Below are 22,156 nucleotides of genomic sequence, written 5' to 3'. Positions count from 1 at the left end.
GTTCCATGTTTCAGAAAAATCAATAAAAGTGATGAAATACATAATGGAACAGTAGCTATGTAAGGCAGGACATCTGATCTTTAACTTTGTTCTAAATAATTTGATGTAGTACTGTTCCTATCTAGTACTATTTTGTATTTTACAGCACAATTATTAAACACTGCAGAAACCACCAATCGACCAATTTTGTGTACCTCATTTCTTCTACTTGGTAAAAATAACAATACACACAAATCTGCTTTCACTGTAGATTGCTGTTATTAATTTCACAGATACACTCAGATCATAAAACAAGAATAGTAACTCATTGCCGTCATCTTTGCACCATAGTACACAATGGATCAGCTCTACATTGTACAATATACCCATCCTCCTAGCACTGCTTCAGTAACTAATACTTTCCCTCTCCCTCCCTCTCAACCCCCCACCCCGCCCATAGAGTGAAAACAATAACAGTACATCTACGCACTGGATCCCTTTTTAGTTCACCGACTCGTCTGGACACAACATATGACCAAACGAGATTGTGGGATCTGGATCCAGGCTCTGCTCAGTACACATGTCCAGTTTCACGTAGCGCTCGAGGACCAGCATTGAGGTTATTTCATAAGAAAAGGGTATCTGTACAGCAGGGGTCCCCTTTTGGTCATGGCTGGGAATGTCACGGAAAAGAATAAGCTTGGAGGAAAGAGGAGGAGAATGACGAGACGTGAAAAAAGAAAGCTCAGCTTTTTGCCATTTTGTCAGAGAGGAGGGTCAAGGAGAGAAGGATGGAACAATTGCGACGACGAAAAAGAAAACAGATGGGTGCAAACCTGCTCCTTTCATGGAAAAAAATCCCTATATAAAATAAATGAATAAAAGTCGCAACAAAAACACATTCATCCATAATTTCATACATAATATGGTAAAAATAAATGAAGAATAACATGATTCATCTTTTAGAAGGGGACTAAGTTAGATGTGTTCGGGGAGAGGGGTTCAGTCAATCCTCTGAGCTTGATGAGGAGTCAGAGTCCTTCTGTGCTATGATGACATCGTCCAATAGCGCCTCTTGATCCGAGCTATCATAGTCACCTTGGGAAAGGCTGTCGCCGCCCTCCATTTTAACGTCAAAGTCTGGACTGGTGAGGAAGTGATGGGAGGTCTCCAGGTCCTCCTCATCCATCATGTAGGCTCCATCTGAGACCAGAGTCTCCTCTTCAACTCCATCCAAGCCCACCTCAGAGGAGGGCTCTGGAGTGTGGTGGTGGTGGTGATGATGGTGGTGATGGCGGCGTCGGCTTTTCTTTGGGATCTCCGAGTGCTCGGTCAGCAGTCGGTGGAGCAGGGTCTCGGGCAGGAAGCCCTGTGAGAAGAAATATTATTATTATTTTAAACACCGGAAAGTTGATTACGGAAAAAAAAAAAAACAGAAGAGGGCGGGATGTGTTTTCACAGAGTTTCCCTTCTCTGATGCTGCAGGAATCGGGGAGAAAACCTTTTTTCTGTACCTAAATGCAAGAGTAATTTTTGAACAAATAAAATAAAAATTCTCTTCCCGCAAGCCACCATACACTTTGTCTTAACTAAATTTCAGCTATACTTTAAAAAGGTCCTATGACATGCGGCTTTTTGGATGCTTTTATATAGGCCTTAGTGGTCCCCTAATACTGTATCTGAAGTCTCTTTCCAAAAATTCAGCCTTGGTGCAGAATTACAGCCACTAGAGCCAGTCCCACAATGAGCTTTCCTTAGGATTTGCCATTTGCTATTTGCTATTGAATATGAGAGAAGGGGGGGGCAAGGTGGAGGGTGGGGGTGTGGCCTTGACCAACTGCCACTTTGCTCGTTTGAAAGCCATGATCTCTCTCTTTCTCATGGGTGGGCCAAATTATCTGGGCAGGCAAAGCACAGAAAGGGAGGTAACCTTGCTCCTTATGACCTCATAAGGAGAAGATTCCAGATCGGCCCATCTGAGCTTTCATTTTCTCAAAGGCAGAGCAGGATACCCAGGGCTCGGTTTACACCTATCGCCATTTCTAGCCACTTGGGGGACCATAGGCAGGCTGGGGGGGGAACTCATTAATGTTGAAAAACCTCATAAAAGTTAATTTAAAAAAAAAAGTGAAATTAAATTAATTAGATAGATAAAGACAGGGACAGCTACTACCATTGGTCTGCATGAAAACAGCATACGTCTTACAGCAACAACCATTTTCAGTGTGTAATGTAATACAGGCAACACGTTTTCTACTAAAGGTTCAGAAAGTCACACTGCACAGCAAAGTCCATCCATCCATCCATCCATCCATCCATCCATCCATCCATCCAAGCTTGAGTACGTACCGAGTTTCGAACAGTTTCAGACCAGTCTGGTGCTACAGCATTATCAGGATTCTCCTCCAGATATTCTCTCAGATCTTGCAGCATCGGACAGAAAGCAGCTCCAACCTACAGAGCAAAATCATTTGGATGTTTGTCTGTTTGCTAGAGATAACACAGCCAACAAATTAAGTGTGTGATACCAATCGCGGTGTGTCTCACCTTCTTTCCTGTCCTCATGTTAATGACTTTGACCTTCTCACTTCCTGTCAGGGCTTTATCTGCCCTCCTCCTCCTCTTCCTCTTGCTCCTGTTCACAAGAAGCTGAGGAAACAACACAAAATGATGTAATAAAGCAGAAACATAGTTAAGACATTTTGTTTCCTTATCAGCCTGAGATCAGGGCCTTATTAAAGGGAGGACAAACTTGACACTTGAGAGTTGGTCCTATTCCATTACTCATAAGTTTTATGAGTATATCTAAGTCCTGTTGCAATTATTATCACCTGAGTGCGATTATTTGAGCTGACCGTGACCATTTTGCAAAATCACTGGATTGCACAATCAAGGGAATTTAAAGCCAATGTTACAAAGAGCAACAAATTGAAAGTAAATAAGGTGCATATCAATCCACTGGGTAAATAAAGTGTCTACCTGAGCACAAGGTTCCAATGTCAGAAAAAACTTGAAAAAGACACCTTGGCTGTCTCGATCTTACTGCTGTTGGGCAGGTTCTTCCGTTTCAGTTCATATGAGATTGTGTAAGATGGTGACAGAGAGCTGCCAATGACGGCTCTCTTGATTTATAGAGTTTCCCCTACAGGTGCAGCAGTGGGTTTGACAGCTCTGGGGAAAGTTATGCTGGAGTTGTCACTTCCATCCAGCTTTCCTAATGAGATCTTTAGCAAAAGGTTTGGATGGAAACAGTGTTATAGGAGTAGTGTAGCTCCTTTTAGGGATAGCTCAGTGCATAGCGCGAGGCTAGCAAGTGCGTGTTCAAGAGAGTGTGAGTGAGGTGGATGCACTCAGAGCAGACAGGTGTTAGCGGCAAAGCTGTCAAGTAGTAGTAAATGTACAGTGTAACCCCAAAGTGAGGATCAACTTCGGTCCTGGAGACAAAACAAAGTCTCCCCTGTGCGTCCAGATCACGGTCTGGAAGCTGAAGTGGGAACGGTTAACACAGGCAGTGTGTTTTCCCGTTGCATATTAACTTTTGAAAATGCAATCATCCATTAGGTCAAGCCCACACAACAGTTAAGAGAACAGGCTATTTAAAATAAAATCTGTGTAGAGTGAGAGGCGAGAAACACTGTTTCAGCAAACTATTTGAAGATAAAGCTGTGTGGCATAAAATGAACAGAAATAGACAATTAAACTGCTAATCGCAATTATATGTATGACGATTAATCGTCAATACCTCCAGCATGTCTCCCTCCACCTCATAATCTGGGTTCTCCTTCAACCAGGTGGGAGGGTCCCTGCGCCGCGGAGTACGCTCCAGTGGATCATTGAGTCCATCTGGGTCTGATAACTAAAAGAGAGACAGCCGAAAAAAAAGTTAAACTAAAATCCGAAGCAGCTTTGTTTTTTTGCATCCGACTCCACCTGTTCTAAAGGGGAGAACATGTAGATCTGATGAACGTACCTCTTGGTCCTTGCGCCTCTTGCGACCACTGCTCTCTCCCCCTGACCCATTGGGCATCAGGGCCTGCTTAGAGAAGGTCAGCTTCAGCCCCTCCTCCTGACAGGATGGCAAACGGAGTCATGAACTTCACATCACACCTGCACCTTGTAGTGACTTTAAACACTGACTGAAATCGTTTTGACAGCACTAAAACCTCTCAGATTCATACAGGTTTTTATTAGCAAAGAAAAGCAACACAATGTCAGTTTTTGTGCGTTTTTAATTACCTGCACATGCCCTTAGATAACTATATTTCATCCCCCACTGTTTTCTCACCTTAAGGAGCTTGACAGTGAACTCTCCATCTTCTCCATCTTCCCCAGGGCCACCAGGCGTGCTGCTGGGTTTACGGATTACCCTTGTGTAGGCCATCTCGTCTCCCGCCAGCTCTGAGCTCGGGTTGAGCGGTGCCTCAGGCATGTAGCGCCGCCCTGAGGGCCACTGACCAGTCAGCATCAGCGTACACAAACTGTCCAGACGGTTGATCAACACACGGTCCTGAGACAAAGACGGAACCCCATGTATCAGTCATCCACATCAATAAAAATGTACGTGTGTTTTTTTTCCTTCAAGATAAAGGCTTTTAAAATAACATTAATTTACCTTGGGCCAATCCACTCGGAGAGGATCGGGAGGAAGAATGCCATCCTGAGATGGAGTCATGGAGAGTAAACTATTCTCTTCATCCACATCACACAGCTTCATGCCTGCTTAGGAAAAAAAAAAAATGTAATGATTATAAATTGCTTAGAGTAATATGTAATGGACTAAAAGTTACATCCCCCCCCACAGAACACCCTCGTGATTGACACTTCAAAAATTGAATGTGACATTTTTCTCTTCAACTACTAACATACCTCTTTCCACCTCTTCCTCACTCTCTGCACTTTCATCACTGCTGCCCGATCGCCCGGATGATGATGAGCCTGAATCAGAATCTGAATCTGAATCCGACCCTCCCTCACCCTTCCTTCCTCCTGTTTTTCCGACCCTCCCCCTGCTCCTCTTGAGGCTCCAGCCTGGCCCCCGTGCCTTGGCTTCATGTTGACTCAAGGGCGTACTCTGCAGGGCAACACTGATTTCACCTCCAAGCAACCGGGCGTCCTCTTCTGCTCCCTCCTCCTTTACAATGGGCACGTCCTCCTCAGTCTTTGGCTGGCTGAGGGGCATGATGGGCGGTGCCTGAGGTGGAGGGGGTGGGGCCTGCTGGTTCTGGATGAACTGTTCCCGAGCCTGGCTGAAGGTGAACTGTGGGTCTGAGTAGATGGAGAGCTCAGTGCGGCTGACACCGTGCAGTGCGGCGCCCAGCATTAGCTGACGATCGTGTTCTGGAATATTCCACCAAGCGGGCAGCTCGGAGCTGGTCGGCGCCAGAGGCAAACGCTCCTCCAGGGATGGGTGGGGCAGGACTCTCTCACGGAGGCGACGCAGGAGGCTAATACGGTAAAGGGTACGGGAAGCACGCTCCTCGGTGATGGGGGCCACAGTCTGGGAAAGCTCTGCTAAATCTGAGCAGGATGAGGATGAGAGAAGAGATATTTACTGTTGTGTGACTGTGAAGTCATCATGCTCTGCTTTTATCAAACTGCCAAAAAGGGAAAGGGAAATTATATATATATATATATATATATATATCTTATTTTTACTTAGCTACTTGAGCAGCAGTTGTAGTGTGGGATGCTCCCCTTTTTTGTTGATAAATCAAGGTTTTTATACTCTAATTAACTGCTGCTCAAGTAGCTAAGTCGAGCCTATCTTGGCAGCATGTGTAGCAGTAGTTACCTTCACCACGGGCTGGGCGCAGGTGGCAAACTCTCCGGCACATGGCAACAAAAGAGCGGAAGTATCGGCTGAGGCTCTCATCAGTTTTTTTATCCAGACGAGCAAAGGTACGGAAGCGGTTCCAGTCAAAATCAGGATCTCCTCCCTCCGAAAGACCTAGTTCCTTTTTTATCTTTTCCACACCAAAAGTCGATACCACCCGGTAGAAGTCACATTCTTCCCTACGTGTCCACCTGGGAAAAAGGCCGAAAGGCAAGTGAGGTGAAGGATATTAAATATTTACACACATTCCTGCCAATGTCTTCACACTATTTTCCCGACCTACAGGTGGCTGTAAAGGTGTAGACACATATAGCCGATGGCCGACCGTTGACAGAAAACCCCGTCGATATGATCAGTCGCGTCCCCAAGGTCCAAAAAACTGCCACATAACACACCAAAAAGACGAGAGGAGACGAGACGTAATACATCTCCATAACAGCAGGCGGCGCTAATCTGTAATGTTCATTGACATTTGGTAATGTTGCCCAAGAAATGAAAACCGGCAGCTGATTGGATGAACGCGTCACATGGGTTTGTTTTCTCCGGAAATTCAAAGCCAGACTGTCATGGCGTCCGTTCAGAATACTATCTCATATTGTACTAAAATAGTTCACTGAAATGTGTTTCTGAAAACATTTTAAGCAAGAAATAGGCAATGCAGTTGCTGAATCTGTCTTCATTTCAGCTCAACAAAGGTCAGTTTAAAAGATTTTCGTCAGATTTTGAGAGACTCTAGTCACCTCATCCTGCTCGTCATTTCCGGGTGAGTCCCGACTTCCCTGCCACCGACCGAACAAGTCAGGTCGGCCAAAATGAACGCCGACAGCCCCCCAGACGGACGACGGCACGTGACACACGAACAGATTTGAGTCACTGACCTCGCCAGACTGTCTAACGGCCGATAATCGGCCTGGTGTGTCAGCGCCCTAATGCGCCAAGATACGCAGCAATGCACCAACGCAGGCAAGGATGAGGAAGACTGCTTTGGTACTAAACATGAATTTAAAACAATACCGGTTTACAATTTCTTAAAGAAAATGTAAGTGTTTTATGAAAAAGGAAATGCATTCATCACATTTGTTAGATCTCAAGCATACAAACAATGCATTTTGGTGAGTAACACTGAATGTAAACATAACTTAGTTATTGCTGCACACTCTTACACTAGTAAAAGGCTTAAATTGAGAAAATAATTAGCCCACGGAAAACTTAACTATCAGCCAAAGTAGAGCTGGGCAATATATCAATATTATATCGATATCGTGATGTGAGACTAGATAGGTTCTTAGATTTTGGATATCGTAATATGACATAAGTGTTTTCTTTTCCTGGTTTTAAAGGCTGCATTACAGTAAAGTGATTTTCTGAACTTACCAGACTGTTGTAACGGTTCTATAAATTTGCCTTTACATACTTAGTCATTATATCCACATTACTGATGATTATTTATCAAAAATCTCATTGTGAAAATATTTTGTGAAAGTACCAATACTTGTGAAAGTATCAACACTACAATATCATTGCGGTATCGATAGAGGTATTTGGCCACAAATATCGTGATATTTGATTTTCTCCATATTGCCCAGCCCTAAACCAAAGTATGATTATAATTTTTGTGAGCCACTGGAGACAATCAAAGAGAAAATAATGTAACATCAGTGTACCTCTGCTGGCGCTCCTGCCGTGCAATCTCCTTCAGCTTGCTGGCCTGTTCGCAACGCCTGCGCCTGCGGTCGCCCTTTGCCTCGGCTTCCATCTTCAGCTGCTCCTGCCTGTAGCTACGTTGGTAAGCGGTGATCAGCCGCCGCAACCGCGCTGTAAGTGATGAGCTGGAGGGCCAGTCGCATGCGCCACTCTGGCTGGAAAAGCTTTCGGAGATCACTGGCCCCACCTTGTCTTCCACAGAAATCTCATCGTCCACGTTCATGGAGTCAGGCTGGAGGACAAGGTCAAATAGTGACTTATTAAATCCTTTATCCATACTGCTTGGTTCCAAATTATTCAACAGAGCCATTGCAAATCGACTAGTGCAGACCGAATGGCTTCAATGTGATGGCTTAGATTCGTACCTCCTCGAAAAGATCTTTGGCGTGTCTTGACGCAGGCTTGAACTCTGGGTCCTCTGAGTACTTATCATAGTCAGCACTACACAACCCACACAATAAAGCACCATTAAGAAGAAAAAGGGTGAGACATGTTCAGTAATAGTGGGGAGGTTAAGCATAAAAATTGTGCATTTTGCGATAATTGCAACACATTTGACAGATCCACTATAAAAGGGGCAACCCTTTCCAATATGTTTCATGTAGCCAATTGAGACTTTGACCATTTTAATTCAAGTTATAATGGTGGGGATACTTTAAAGACATAAATGTGACAATGTCTACAATGTTTCAATATCCAGTTAACATGTAAGTCTGCTATAAATCTATAAGAAAATAATTTTAATTGGCCCAGTTAGCCTGAATCACTCACTCGTCTCCCAGCTCGCCATCACCAGTGTGTTGCTCGGCATCAATGGCCTTATCATCAGGCCGACCAGCTCTCTCCAGGAAGCAGAGGCATGGATCAGCCCGCATTGTGGTGTACATCTCATACCCTGGAAACAGAGATAGAGTCAAGGCTGTCAAATGACAACAAAAAATGCTCGACCCATGCAATTCCAGATCAGAGGTGAACTAAACTAAACTATTTTGTATTGAAGTCATAACAAATCCTCACCCAATTCTCATTATTGTTTTGAGCTTATGTATAGAGAAAACCTACCATGTTTAAATACGCCAGCAAGCAGTGAGCGGTCTGCCTCAGTATCCCACCATCCTGCAGGGACCTCCTGCTGCTCCATCTCAGGCATCCAGATATCAACATCCCTGGAAAGCAAATTCAAAATAAAATGAATAAATGCATGGCATACTAGGTTTGAAGGTTATCGCAGTGAACTTCCATAATGGGGGCTGTGTGTGTGTCTGCACTTGGCTTATTGTACAAAAGGGCAATATTAGATACCTGCTGTCAGCCCCTTTCAGGACAGCGTCGGCATGTTCGCCAATCACCTCCTGTTTCAGGTAGTAGAGCATGCGCACCCTCAGCAACACCCTGAAGTAGGAGAAGAGAGGCTTTAGTATTTGAACAGGAATGGCAATGCGTTCACATGTACACACACACAGCAAAACACAACTGGTTGGGCTTCACTGACTTGTTGCACTGGTGCTTAAGGTGTTTGCGGTAGCTGTCGTCCAGAAGCAAGGTGTCAGGGTTGTACTTGCGGATCCACTCCACCTTCTGAACATCAAATGTGCTCTGGGCCTTTACCCTCTTACCCTTCCTGCCTCTGGGAACAGGTATAGACAGGCCTAGGCAGAGAGAGAAAATTATACAGTTCATTTCAAACATTTCAAACAACAGACAACAAAGAAGGCTATGGATCAAATAAGAGTGTGTTTTCTCTCTCTACCAAACCAACTAATTTATCCACTTTTTCAGTCGAGAAAGAGGAGATCCTACTTAAAACATTTTGTGAGCGACTGTGTGTAGCTCCTACCAGAGTGGTTGAGTAGTGTTTGGGGTTCACGCCCGTTCTCTGGCGGTGTGATGAGCTCCCAGATGAAACTCTTGATGTTCTCATCCCCACGATAGTGGAGCAGACAAAAGACCAGGATGACACGGCAGATCGTCTCCACGTCACGTTCACTCAGACGACGCTTACATCTGGCATGGGATAAGATGTCCTTCCAGCGACCCCAACTGGAGGAGAAGAAGAAAACACGTAAGAGGGGGAGAACAAGGGACGAGAGTAAAGAGTAAACATTGAGACATTGAGCGACAAAGCCTAGATACCCATAGACAAGCAGGTGTTTCTCCACCCTGAAACAGTCAGTGCGGCCGTAACCCCCTCCACTGTGGCGGTCGGAGCGCCGCGAGGCACGCGACTGTCTGGAATTGGCCGGTGGATACTCATCGTCGCTGTCCAGATCAGACAGGTCTCCACCTTCACCTCGTAAAGTGGAGTACTGGCGGGTCTGCTTGCGAACTCTGGGAGTGTCAATCACGAGGGTGTTCTGTGGGGGGAGACCTAACTTTTAGTCCATTACATATTACTCTAAGCAATTTATAAGCATATATACAAGAATACAACTACATAATTACTTTCAACTAGAAAACAATTACAGTATTTCACATGCTGTGGCAATCAGCACTGTAAAACTTCACACAAAATAAAAAAAATAAAAAAATAAAACACATGGGACTTACCTTTCGATTCATGGAGTCCATGTCTATGTCGGCTTTCTTGGCCCACTTCTGCCAGAATTCTGGGTCATCGAGGGCAATGTCATTGCGGTTCTCAGAGGCCACAAAGCTGGCCTTGGAGAACGTGGAGCCCTTGCCCTCGCTCTCGATGGTGATGGTGGTGGCTCTACGCTGAAGGATCTGGTCGATGTCCTCCTCGCAGAAGCGACTGCCTTCATCATTCTCATCCATGATGGCAGCGTAGGCTCCCTTCCTCAGCAGGTCCTCAATCTCCTTCTTGGAGAATTGCTGGATCTGCTAAAAGCGGCACAAAAAGCCATTTAAGGAAGCAGCTCAAACTAGATTAAGCACACCTTTTTTTTTTTTTTTAAATAAACAAGATGTAATACAACTGCCCAACCCAACAATGACCTGGCAGTTTGAGTTAATGACTGGTAGGTTTTCTTACCCCGTTGACGTTACTTTCTTTGTTGCCACTCATGCTCTGCAGGACGGCACGGTCCAAGCCAAGCTTCAGACTTGCTTTATCCAGCATCTCCCTCTCGTAAGAGTTCCTCGTGATCAGACGGTAGACCTTGACCGCCTTAGACTGGCCAATACGATGACACCGTGCTTGAGCCTGATATAAAAATAAAAGTAGGGTCAAAAGAACATCATATGAAGCTGCTGACACAAAAAAAAAAAAAAAAAAGAATGGTTTCAAGTTTTGAACACTGGGAATGTAAAACATACATGTAAAATTAATAAATATAAAGAGTGTTTTGTTGTTGCAGTCTCATTGAACTAACTTTATACCAGACAGAACAGTACAATCGTGTACCTGCAGGTCATTTTGAGGGTTCCAGTCAGAGTCAAATATAACACAGGTGTCAGCAGCAGTGAGGTTAATACCCAGGCCGCCAGCACGGGTACACAGCAGGAAGACAAAGCGGTCCGAGTCAGGCTTGCTGAAGCGATCGATGGCAGCTTGTCGTAAGTTCCCACGCACTCTGCCATCAATTCGCTCATAAAGATATCTGTAAAAAAAAATAAGTGAACAAACTTACATTAGCACATCCTTTGAACAGTTATGACAATATATATTAAATAAATAAATAAATAAATAAACATCAGTTGCATTAAAATACACCTTGGCCTTCTTACCTCTTGTTGATGAGGTAGTCCTCCAGAATGTCTAAGCAACGCACCATCTGGGAGAAGATGAGCACTTTGTGGCCACCAGCCTTGAGGCGAGGCAGCAGCTTGTCTAGTAGCACCAGCTTGCCGGCCGAACGAATAAGGGCCTGCAAATGGAAGTCGGGCGCCATGGGGTCGTACACTTCCCGCAGCTCAGCTACGATCTTCTCCTCCGCGCCTGGACAAAAGAGGGACAGGGGTACCATTTTATTATGCTATGAATTTTATTATTATGCTAGCTTGTCATGAGCAAATTCAGCTCAGACTGCTTATTGTTAATACTTTAATTGCTCTTCAAATGACAATATGGACAATACGGCAACAATTCAGGTCAGCAATTATTGGAAATAGATATTTCTGGGCCTGAATATAACAAACAAACATACATGCAGACAGCAAGACGTCCAGTACAAAGGCCAATATTGAGTTAATATTGTGATGCAATACCATTGATGAGGTAGGGGTGGTTGCAACACTTGCGTAGCTCCATCATAGTGTTGAGCAGGTTGGGAACATTGCTGTTACTGTTTGCACCTAAACTGAGGAAACTGAAGTTCCGCTCCAGGATGGCCCGGTAGTACTTCTTCTGGATATCCGTCAACTCAACCTGAGAGAAAACACAGTCAAAGAATCAAATAGTTGTCGTCGTTTGGGTCGTTCAGATCTCCTAACACAGTTCAGAGTTTACACTGACTGTGCACTATTTAAACTAACCTCAATGATGGTCTCCTGTTTGGGTGCCAAGTTTTTCTCAACATCCTCTTTGAGCCTTCGTAACATCATGGGTTTTAAGATGGCCTGCAGCTTCTGAACCTGTGGACCCGAAAAAAAAATAAAAAGATTTGCTCAGTAAGGTCTAAACAATAACAATACAATGGGCAGATGCACAAGACAAAGAAGATTGTGTGTGAATATGAGTGTCAATGCAACATGAGTGTATATTTCACACCTGTTCCTCTGTTTTGAGGTCTCCAAAGTCTCTGAGGAATTCAGTCTCAGATGGGAACTGAGTAGGCTCCAGGAAATGAAGCAGACTGAAGAGTTCCTCTACAGTGTTCTGGAGAGGAGTGCCAGTCAACAACACTTTGTGTTCCTGGGAGAAAAACCACAGAACACAAATAGAAGGTAGGTAGAGAAGGACAGAGGGAGAAGAGGAAGTGAAGGAAGAAGGGGGAGGTAGGACCAAATATTCATCAGGCCGAAGGAACATAAAAAAAAAATTAAAATTAAAATACAGTAGGAACAGAAGAAAGAATGAGGATATAAGAAGGGAGAGAAAAAAAGAACACCGCAGATGAGGAAAAGTTCAAATTAAGTTCAAATTAATATCAATGTCAAACTCCTTGTTTCTCAGTAAGTGCATTAGAGAACAAGCAACAGTCTTAATCCAATTAAAACTGCATGTATTTCTTAAGTGCAACATTTAAACATACAACCAGCATCCTCTAACTCTCTGCACGTTTGACCATTGGGTTTGTTCCAAAACCCACATTCGGCTCTGGTCCACTCACCAGATCCAGCATCTTCAAGCTGTCCAACAGTTTGCAGTTGCGATTCTTGAGGCGGTGAGCCTCATCAATGATCACACAACGCCAGGAGATCTCCCTCAGCTCTGGGCAGTCCGATAACACCATCTCAAATGTTGTGATGAGGGCGTCAAACTTGTACGCACCTGGGATCAAGTGCTCCTGTAGACAGAATGGCATTTTTCAGTAGACGCTTTTAACATCAGGAAAATTAATCAACAACAATCATAATCAATAACTCCACCTTGTCATCCTTGCAGTACATCTCATACTGCTGGATCATCTGTCGGCTGGCCAGGCTGCCGTGGTAGACGATAGCATTCATGTCGGTCCACGTGCTGAACTCCCTCTCCCAATTGGTGATGGTGGAGAGGGGAGCGATGACCAGGAAAGGGCCTTGGACACCAGCATCATACTCCTCAGCCAGCAGTGCGATAGACTGGATGGTCTTTCCCAGACCCATCTCATCTGCCAGGATACAGTTCTGCCTGAGAGACAAGAAACCGAAAGAGTAATTAGTGAAGCCTTGGGAGAAGCCATCAACAAGCATCATTCCAAATGGACCAGCTTCTTCCAGAATATAATGACATGTTGTCGCTTCATGTTATGCTATACTACACCCATAATTCTATAGTTGCTACTGCTACTACTTTAATTACAGTGGTTTAATTACAACTGTTTAAATGTGGCTTCAAAATGCACTTTGCTGAAGGTCAACATGGAATGTAGTGTGTGCCTGTGTGTGATACATACCTGTTGTACCAGTTGAAGAGCAGCCAGTTGACTCCTTCAAGTTGGTACTCTCGAAGTATGTTGCCATTTTTGTATTCTCTTGTCTCCTCCAACTTCTTCCATGAACTGGCAGATGGCCGTGGCTGAAGGAGAGAGAAGGAAAAAAAAAAAAAAAAAAAGGCATGAAAAGAAGAGAAGAAGGTAAAAACCACTCCTGGCCATCTTCCACTTGACAACTTACCGTTCGTTTTAGGCGAGGTTGTCGGTTTTGGATCTTCTTGAATTCTTCGACTTTGCCCTCGTCCACGTCCTCCTTCAGTTCCCAAGTGGCGTCTTCATAAGGCAGAGAGCACCACTTCACCAAGTAGTAGATAACAGGCTGGAGGGAAAAGAGTGAAAAAAGGTATTTAACTATTGCAAACATGCTACTTGATGAAAGGGTCATATATCTGACAAAAAAACAGCACAAGAGTTATAAAGTTATAAGTTAAGAGAGGTAAGCTCTATTGTCCAGCTGTAAAAGTGATTTCTTGACACGGCCTGGTCTCTCACCTCGCCATTGTCCTTGTCCACACTGTGGGAAACATCGAGGATCCTGTCCACCTCTAAATAGTCTGGGTTAAAAGCCTCCTCATCCTGGACAGAACCACAGGGTCAGAGACAGTAGAAATATGTTCAAAGTTATAGTTCAAGCAGCTGAACTACATCCTAAAATAAAGAGGTTTCAGCATGTGCTCCCATCTCACCTCCTGGAAGAGGTGCCTCATCTGCGCGTGCTTGGTCTTAAACCTCTTGATCTTTTGATGGATCCTCTTATCTTTCTCCAGCTGAGCCAAACTGGCCCACTCACAATGTAAGTAGGAACTGAGAACAAGAGAATAAAGTTGTACTCATGTGGATGTCTCAAGAAATAGAAATTGTCAAGTAAGTGGGAAAGCCAAAGTAATTTATTGAAATATCAAAACTTACTAGTTCTTGTATTTTACAAAGAATTCCTCAACAGTGGTGTACTGGCCCGGACACACCTTGAAGACAAGAACAGGTTTTTAGTATTCTCAAAATTAGATTCAAATGATTAAAGAATTGTTTTGGAATTAAATAAATGGAATAAACATACTTCCTTCTTGGTTAACCTCAAAGCCAGAACTTTGTCTACAATGGCAGCATCTTCCTCACTTGGGTTTTCCTGTAAAAAAAATTAAAAGTAATACACTGAAGACTGTTGACCTACACACCTTCAACCCTCTTAATGTTGAAATGCAACATTGCAAATACACATCACGTACAAATAGGGCTGGACGACATGTAGCCATTTACGATATTGCGATATCCAAAATCTAAGACGATATCTAGTCTCATATCACGATATCGATATAATATCGATTTATTGCCCAGCCCTATGTACAAACCAATCACAGTTAAACCATTGTCCATCTCTTTATGAAATCTTTTCAATCTCATCGGAGAAGAAGTCACTTTGTTAAAACACTTGTACACTCACCACAAAGAACTGCATGCTGGGCTGTCCTTCAACATCCAGCTCTAGCTCCTGTTTAAGCTGCGCTGCACTCCCACCACTGATGGAGGCCACAGCTGCCGCAGTTGTAGTAACATCTACATCTTCCTGCTCATCTTCATCATCTGTTATCTTGATATCCAGGTCCTCAGTGTACTTCTTCCTCTTCACCACACGATTGGAGCGCCTCTTCTGGCCAGAAGACAGAGGCGTAAATTGAGCGTGTTTTTAAAGGTCAAGCAGACGAAGACAGAAATCCAAATGGGCGCACACACACCACAAGAGACATCAGAACATGATTCATCGTTCCACCTGTGTGCACCATTTCTTCCACTTCAATTTAGACAAAAACAGAAGAATGCTTTGTAAATTGTGTTGATAGTAAAACAGGTTTTACTGCAAATCAGTCATTTGGAACAATATCATCCTATGTAAACAATTACAGTCACGTTTGAATGCTGGCATTCTCCCACAAGAACCACTAAAGTACTCTTCTACGCTAGACGTAGGTTCATCAGGTCAGTTCACTTCACCAGACCATTAACCTATCTCATTTATAAAAGTGTGCTGATCTTATTTATGTGTGCGTTTGTACCGTAATCAAGTCATCATCCAGAGCAGTAGGCGAGGCAGGGCTCAACTCCCCATCAGAGTGGTCCGAGGATGCATTTCTCTTTCTTTTCTTTGCTCCCACTAGAGTAATAGTGCTGCGGGAAGGTGGAGGGAGAGAGAGGACAGACAAAGACAGAATAAAGTCGCAGAAAGTAAAGAATATTGTTTTCTACAAGGCCACATTTCCAAGCAATGCAATGCAAGTTACATTCAAATTATTTCCTCTCTCATCAACTCCTTGCATACATATCACTTACTTTGTCTTAGTCTTGCTTTTGCTCTTGTTCCCAGCCCCAGGTATTACTGTGCCTCCAGCCACTCCAGTTGTTCCTCCTGGGGTCTTCACTTTGCTCTTGCACTGCCCCCCAGTGCTTTTGGGCGTTGTCCCTCCAGCTACAGGACTTTTCTTCTTGTTTCCTCCTCCGCTGGACTTTTTCTTAGCAGCAGTCACTACAGTCACAGTGCCCCCCACTTCTGGGGAGGTCTGTGTGGCTGGAAGCTCATCCTGGTTGAGGACTCTGGGCAGGTTCTTCTCCCCGCGTGCTTTGGCCCGGGCTATAGCCTCAGCCACAATACGGTTTGCTTTCTCCTGCTTGCAGAGGATCTCCACCCGTCGCACAGAGGCAGGCTCGCCAGGGGCCTTGGTGATGCGGATGGCCTGGGACGGCGTGGTGGTTGTAGTGGAGGGGCCTGCAGCAGACGTGTTGATGACCTTTACCACAGATACTGTGCCGCCAGCCGAGGATGCCGAGCTTGTCTGTGTGAAGGAGAACGTTTGAGAGTGCAGAAGAACAGAGAAACCCTTAAGCCCCCCTCTATACAATAGAGATGTATGTAGATAAAATAAGGAAAATGTCAATGCATATCTGGAGAAAGGGCTCAACAGTAACGGTTGCCCGGGGCAACCAGATTCAGTCAATTGGCAACCGTTTCGTGGTCTCTGGTTGATCCCTTTGGCAACCACCTGTTCAATATTTGTGTTTTTTTAATATATAAAAACAAATCAAAACTTAAAACTGGAAAATCTTATTTCAAAAGCAGTCAATATTCTATTTGGTTGTCTCTGTAAATTTTAAACGCTACATTTGTGCGCAACACAACATTTCAGCTGCTGTGCGACCGCATTCCGCACACGCGCATTTGCAGTTGTGAAAAGATACAGGCAACACAATTTTCTGTTCGCGTAAACGCTGCATGTTTAACTCCGATGCCCGGTATCTAGCTACCGGACAAAATAGCAACGCGAATTTCGGTGCCTCATTACGGTGCCACTTTAATGTCTGTGCTGCTCTCTGATGCTCCGAAACCCACGTTAGAGGCAACAGAAACATCGCTGCATGTCACGCTAGTAAACACTAATAACACGTTACACAGCAGTTAACGTTAGCCTACCGTTAGCTACAGTAGTAACTGGATTAAAAAGGCTGACAGCTAAAGGGTGTAAACGTGTGACTGTATGTCACTGTATAGGATTCCAACAGCGGGACGTACAACCGTCTGCTGCTAAAGCTCTGAGCTAAAAGACACAAACTAGCACCCGGTCACTGCTGTTGTTGGAGAAACAACACAGACGGGACTAAATGTTGCGTTTACTTAAAACTGGTAAACCTCGTGGTGCATTCAAAGTTATTATAAAATACCCTTTACTCATCTGTTTTTTTTTCTTCTTCTCTTAACAACAATTTACTGGTGAAAGAAGTAATTATTGTTAAAAGTTTATTGTTGAAAGTTAATCATTACATTTTTAATAATCATTTAAATTTGTGCTGATCCAAAAATGTAATTGGGAGGTCTACCTGTGGCTGCAGTAGCATTTTGAGTGGCACTGCAACTCTCTGTCCTCCTTGGCCCTGCGAGATCTGCAACACCTGTGGGCTGCCAGCGCCAGCTCCTGAGACCAGCTGGTACTGTGAGAGGGAAAGAAGAGAGATGTCAAGTCACAGTCCCCTTTGAAAATATCCAAAGTAAATTTACAAAAGTATAAAACACTTAAGCAGTTACAGTATATGATCTGAGAATTGTCGTGGTTTTAAAGAACATTTTGTGAAATCTGCTTGTTTGGCGTTTTAGCAACAGTCAGATTGATAAATAGATAAGCAGCGTAGCCAGACCATACTGACATGCAAGACTAGATCTGAATAAACAGAGATGAAACCGATGTTGATCTTTCATATCAGACTCTGAATAAGGCAGCAAACAAACGTATTTGCCAATTTTCCTTAAATTATTCAGTCTTATATAACTAAGAAATCTAAAAGAATTCCTACAGTTTTCTTTATCTCCAGATAAAGAAGTTCTCCAGAACTTGCCCACTCCACTGCATCAGAAAGTCACTGGCTAAAGTGTACTGATACATTAAAAACAATGAATGTCCTTATACGGCTAATAAAAGAAGCTAGAGTTAAAATGAACTGCTAATGAATACCAGGTAGTAGAGCCAATGTGGGAATGTTCATCATTTGGACTGATTTGTCCTAGCTACACAAAAGTAGCCATTGTTCATTTGTGGTGGACTGTAAAAGCAATATTAAATTTGAACGTCTGAAACAAGCCGAAACAAATACTCTAGTCCAACACAAATTTTAGCAAACAAAAGTATTGGCCCCATAGAGCCACATTTGTTGTGATAGCTGGGGGAATTTTGCCAGGCAGCAACATGGCACAGGGGGTCAGATTTCAGAATGCACCATTTGAAATAACTGTCTACTGGGGAATGGTTGAAAACTTGACTGTAAGTAGACGGATGTCAATAAAACTTTTGCTTCTATTATTATCATCAGTAAAACAAAAAAAGACCTTTAACTAGAGATGCACCGATTACAACTTTCTAGTTCTATTCCGATTTAGGCCAGCCGATACCGATTTTAGCCGATTACGATTAAATTTGTTTCTAACCACTTTACAGCACACACAAATAAGCGACTGTGCTGTCGCGTGCGTGCGTCCTTGAGAACTGTAACTCGTATAACTTATGTTGTCAGTTAATTGTAGTATTGACCGGCATGAAATCGGCATATGCCAGACTGACCTGCCGGTCATGGCCCGAGCATGTGAAAACCGGCCAATTCCGGTCACCGGCGGGTCTATCGGTGCATCTCTACCTTTAACACCCCCTTTCCATTGCATCAATAGAAAATAACTAGCAGCTTGCATTAAGACAGCACTTCACACTACCATAAAAGAGAACATCAGAGCTCAGAGCAACTTGTCAAAAACAAGAGCTGAAAGAAATTACATGTACTATGGGAAATTACCAGTGATAATCTGATTAACAAAACAGGTGGGGCTACTTTCAAACTCTAAAACACTTCTCTCTTTACCTTAATTCCTCCTTGTTGGTTAGGTTGCTGCTGCACCTGCAGCTGAATTGTGAGGACTTTGGGCTGCCCTCCAGCCTGGCCTGCAGCCCGAGCCTGGGTCAAGGCTGCTAGCTGGCTTCCCTGGAGCACCAGTTTGCCTCCGGGGAGCTGCCCCAGCACTAGTCGAGCTGGGATCTGATGCTGCTGCTGGCCCCCTTGGGCTGTCTGAACCTGCTGGACTTGTGTGAGCTGCTGCTGGGCTTGACCCGCTGTTGCAGCAGAGCCAGCCTGGGAGGGCTGCTGGAGAACCAGAGTGATCCGCTTTGCTTCACCACCCTAAAATCAGATGTACAGAATGAGATTCATTTTGACACTTAGGAAAAAGACTGACCCCAAAAAAAAACAACAACAACCGTGATAGCAAACCACTCCTGTGCTTCACCTGCTGTGGTGCAGCTGTCAGGTTGACACCTTATGGTCTGCCTGCTGTTGCAGAAGAGGTGGTGCATACCTGTGTTTGGGCCTGCATGGCTGGCTGGAGCTGCACCTGGCCTTGGGTCTGGACTTGGATCTGAGTAGCTTGGGCCTGGACTTGAGTCTGGCCTTGAGCCATCTGTGTTTGGGCAGGGATCTGCACCTGAACTGTCTGGCCTTGCGTCTGCTGGGGCATGGAGGTCAGCACCATCTGTTTCACTGGCCCATTGGGAGACTGCATCAGCCTCTGCACCCCTGCTGCACCCACTTTGACTTGAGCTTGTCCCGGGCTCGCCTGATTCAAGACTGTCCCCCCCTGCAGTATGGACATGCCAGGTTTAAGAGGAGTGCCAGACAACACACGGATTACCTTTCCAGTGGTCTGGCCTGTGGCTCCTGATACAGTCTGCAGCACCTGGGCTTGACCCTGGGGACCTTTGAGAATGACAATTTTACCACCGGCCTGCTGTGTGATGGCAGCTAACTGCTGTGGAGTGAACTGATGAGTTATCTGTGTGAGCTGCTGCGTGGTGGCGGTGGTGGTGGTGATTGGGGAGCTGGAAACAGTCAGAGGTGAACTCAGCAGGACAGTGCTACTGGTGACCACGCTGGTGCTGCTGACAATAGGTATGGTGGTCTGGGCCTGGATCTGAGGTACAGTATTAATCGGGGTAGGAGCAGGAACTGGGGCTACAGTGGGAGCTGCAGCTATGGTAACAGTCCGGTCAGTCGCCACTGGCACTGGCTGCTGTGTGGGGACTTGAACAGGGGCAGGGTCCGGAATGGCGGGAGCTGCTACAGAAACACCAAGGCCTGCGTTGACCGTGAGCTCAGGTTCGGTTGGTGGGTCCACTTGACCCAACGCCAGCTTAAGTGCCTCCTCCACAGGGTCTGAGGAGCCCTGAGAGAACGAGTCGTCAGGTAGGGCATCCAGGTTAAACAGGGGTGTATCCTCAAAGAGGTCCATGATGGGGTCTGCCATCTTGCCCACTCCACGCAGGGAGACAGGCACAATGTTAAAAACACTCAGAGATGGAAGCTTAACAGTTGCAGACCAGTTCTTCTCGACTTTTAAGTAAACAGCTGGTAAAAGAGGAGAAACACTGATGTAAATAAAGCACAAATAAATGACTTTGACAGTATTCAAACAAATGCTATACTGATGCTTTCATAGCTGAACCATGTATACAACAACTACAAATTTGGTGGGCCTCATTCAATGAGTAGGACACGTTTGTTTAAGTATACAAAGATGCAGACAGAAACTTGGTAAATTGACCATTGATGGCAAATGGCAATCCTGTAACTTCTGGTCCTGGTTTCCTTTTCAGCTCCAATTTTATTTCTATGTTTCTTTGATGCCTATCAACATCACACATTTAAGTGTGATTAAACATTTAAAGTTTGGTTCATAATACACAGAAAGAAAGTATTGTTTACTAAATACCCAACTTTCATATGGACAAACTGACATTTCTCTTCTTATGAGCTTTGACAGTAATGATCAGTTTACTATACTGCGAGTTTAGAGCACCACACTACTAATTCGTTTAACATTAATGAAATAAAACGTTTTTTAAAATGACATCAAACGCCCAGTTAACAAATGACTGCAACTTGATTATAGAAAAATAGTTTTTGAAAATAGCATCCAACTCATGGCCACATTGTCTAGAAAACGGTTTCAATGTGATATTAAAAAAGGTTTAAAATACAAATTTAGGCTAGGTTTCAATAGCAATACACAACGCTATACTACCCAGGGAACATTCGGCGAATGAAAATAGTTGGTAACGTTAGTGAAAGAAGGGTACTGATGCTGGAGAGGTAGGATGCTTTCCTCTGGTCGTATTGCAGTCTTTCACACAAACCCGTCTGCTAGCATTAGCTTGTGTCGCGACCAAGATGTGCCTATTACAAAAGCATGCGTGGCACCGAAAACATATTCAGGCTTATAACCGTGATGTATTGCACGTTTGGGACAGTTTCCTCGCTTCTCTGTAATTTACTACCAACCAGTCAGACTACCGGACTTCTTCAATCTCATCAACAAACCGGACCAAACCAAAGCAACGTGCCACAATAACCATTGCCCGTCAACGTTCAGACACGGGTTAGGCCGCAATACTGTTTCGGTTGGTCTGCGTCTATTTTTCGGCAAAAATACATGAAAATAACCATCATATCCACTGCCCTAACTCTCACAGTAATAATTTCGGGGTGCTAAATTTACCTTTGCATCGACACACATGGCTTTCTCCGTCTCACAACACTGTACGATTACAGGAAACGGCCAGGGAAGAGCAGGAACTAACATTCTTGCCAGAGAAAGCGTAGAATGCGTGCCCCTCGTATGCTATCAAACGATGATTGGTCCGTTTTCTCCCGAGCCGGCAGCATACGGCTATTTCATTGGCAGTAAGAGCTATCCGTCATATATACGGCCGCTTCTGGGCGGGATGAGAGCCATAGTTAGGTTGAGAAAACAATAAATGCGGCCTAGCTGTGACCATTTGATTGAATGATCTTCAACATTGCCATTTCACTGCCATGTATGCTCACATTAGAAAGCGCAGGCCTTTTAGAGCTGACTGGAGAAAAATAGACGGTGTTTTAATCATCCCCAAAGTTTAATGGACTGTATAACCCAACAAGCCTGTTTGTGAATGACACTGACTGTCCGGTTTTTCCTTAGGGTTTTATTGCTTTGGCTTCGGCTAAGGAATTAACCTCATCGTGTGATATTGCTTTATTACTATCT

The 22,156-nt window shown here is 44.3% G+C and overlaps 1 protein-coding gene across 7 annotated transcripts; it reads right to left on the bottom strand.

Moving 5' to 3' along the window:
• Positions 1-234: 234 nt before the first annotated feature.
• chd8 (chromodomain helicase DNA binding protein 8) lies at positions 235-21,758 on the bottom strand. Of its 7 annotated transcripts, none has more exons than XM_039815612.1 (39): positions 21,629-21,758; positions 19,433-20,478; positions 18,943-19,257; positions 17,419-17,529; positions 15,880-16,379; positions 15,606-15,717; positions 14,996-15,202; positions 14,612-14,680; positions 14,464-14,519; positions 14,241-14,358; positions 14,047-14,130; positions 13,736-13,873; positions 13,516-13,637; positions 13,007-13,250; positions 12,748-12,924; positions 12,186-12,329; positions 11,951-12,049; positions 11,684-11,843; positions 11,204-11,414; positions 10,881-11,076; positions 10,509-10,679; positions 10,064-10,357; positions 9,650-9,870; positions 9,354-9,556; positions 9,009-9,165; positions 8,819-8,908; positions 8,579-8,682; positions 8,288-8,411; positions 7,882-7,957; positions 7,477-7,748; positions 5,771-6,003; positions 4,846-5,496; positions 4,592-4,695; positions 4,265-4,486; positions 3,950-4,045; positions 3,722-3,835; positions 2,527-2,628; positions 2,329-2,433; positions 235-1,348 (listed from the first exon to the last, which is right to left on the bottom strand). In XM_039815612.1, exons 2-39 carry the CDS (start codon positions 20,375-20,377, stop codon positions 986-988), a joined length of 7,710 nt encoding a protein of 2,569 aa, XP_039671546.1. In that variant the 5' UTR covers positions 20,378-20,478; positions 21,629-21,758; the 3' UTR covers positions 235-985. The 7 variants fall into 7 exon arrangements, with proteins under 7 accessions (XP_039671546.1, XP_039671549.1, XP_039671543.1 ...); XM_039815606.1 differs by having other exon boundaries at positions 986-1,348; positions 4,592-4,698; XM_039815610.1 differs by having other exon boundaries at positions 986-1,348; positions 4,592-4,698; positions 14,996-15,199.
• Between the last annotated feature and the right edge of the window lie 398 nt (positions 21,759-22,156).

Source organism: Perca fluviatilis, chromosome 11 (assembly GCF_010015445.1).
Source record: "Perca fluviatilis chromosome 11, GENO_Pfluv_1.0, whole genome shotgun sequence".
NCBI classification, from domain to species: Eukaryota; Metazoa; Chordata; class Actinopteri; order Perciformes; family Percidae; genus Perca; species Perca fluviatilis.
This window is presented reverse-complemented; position numbering and strand designations above follow the sequence as displayed.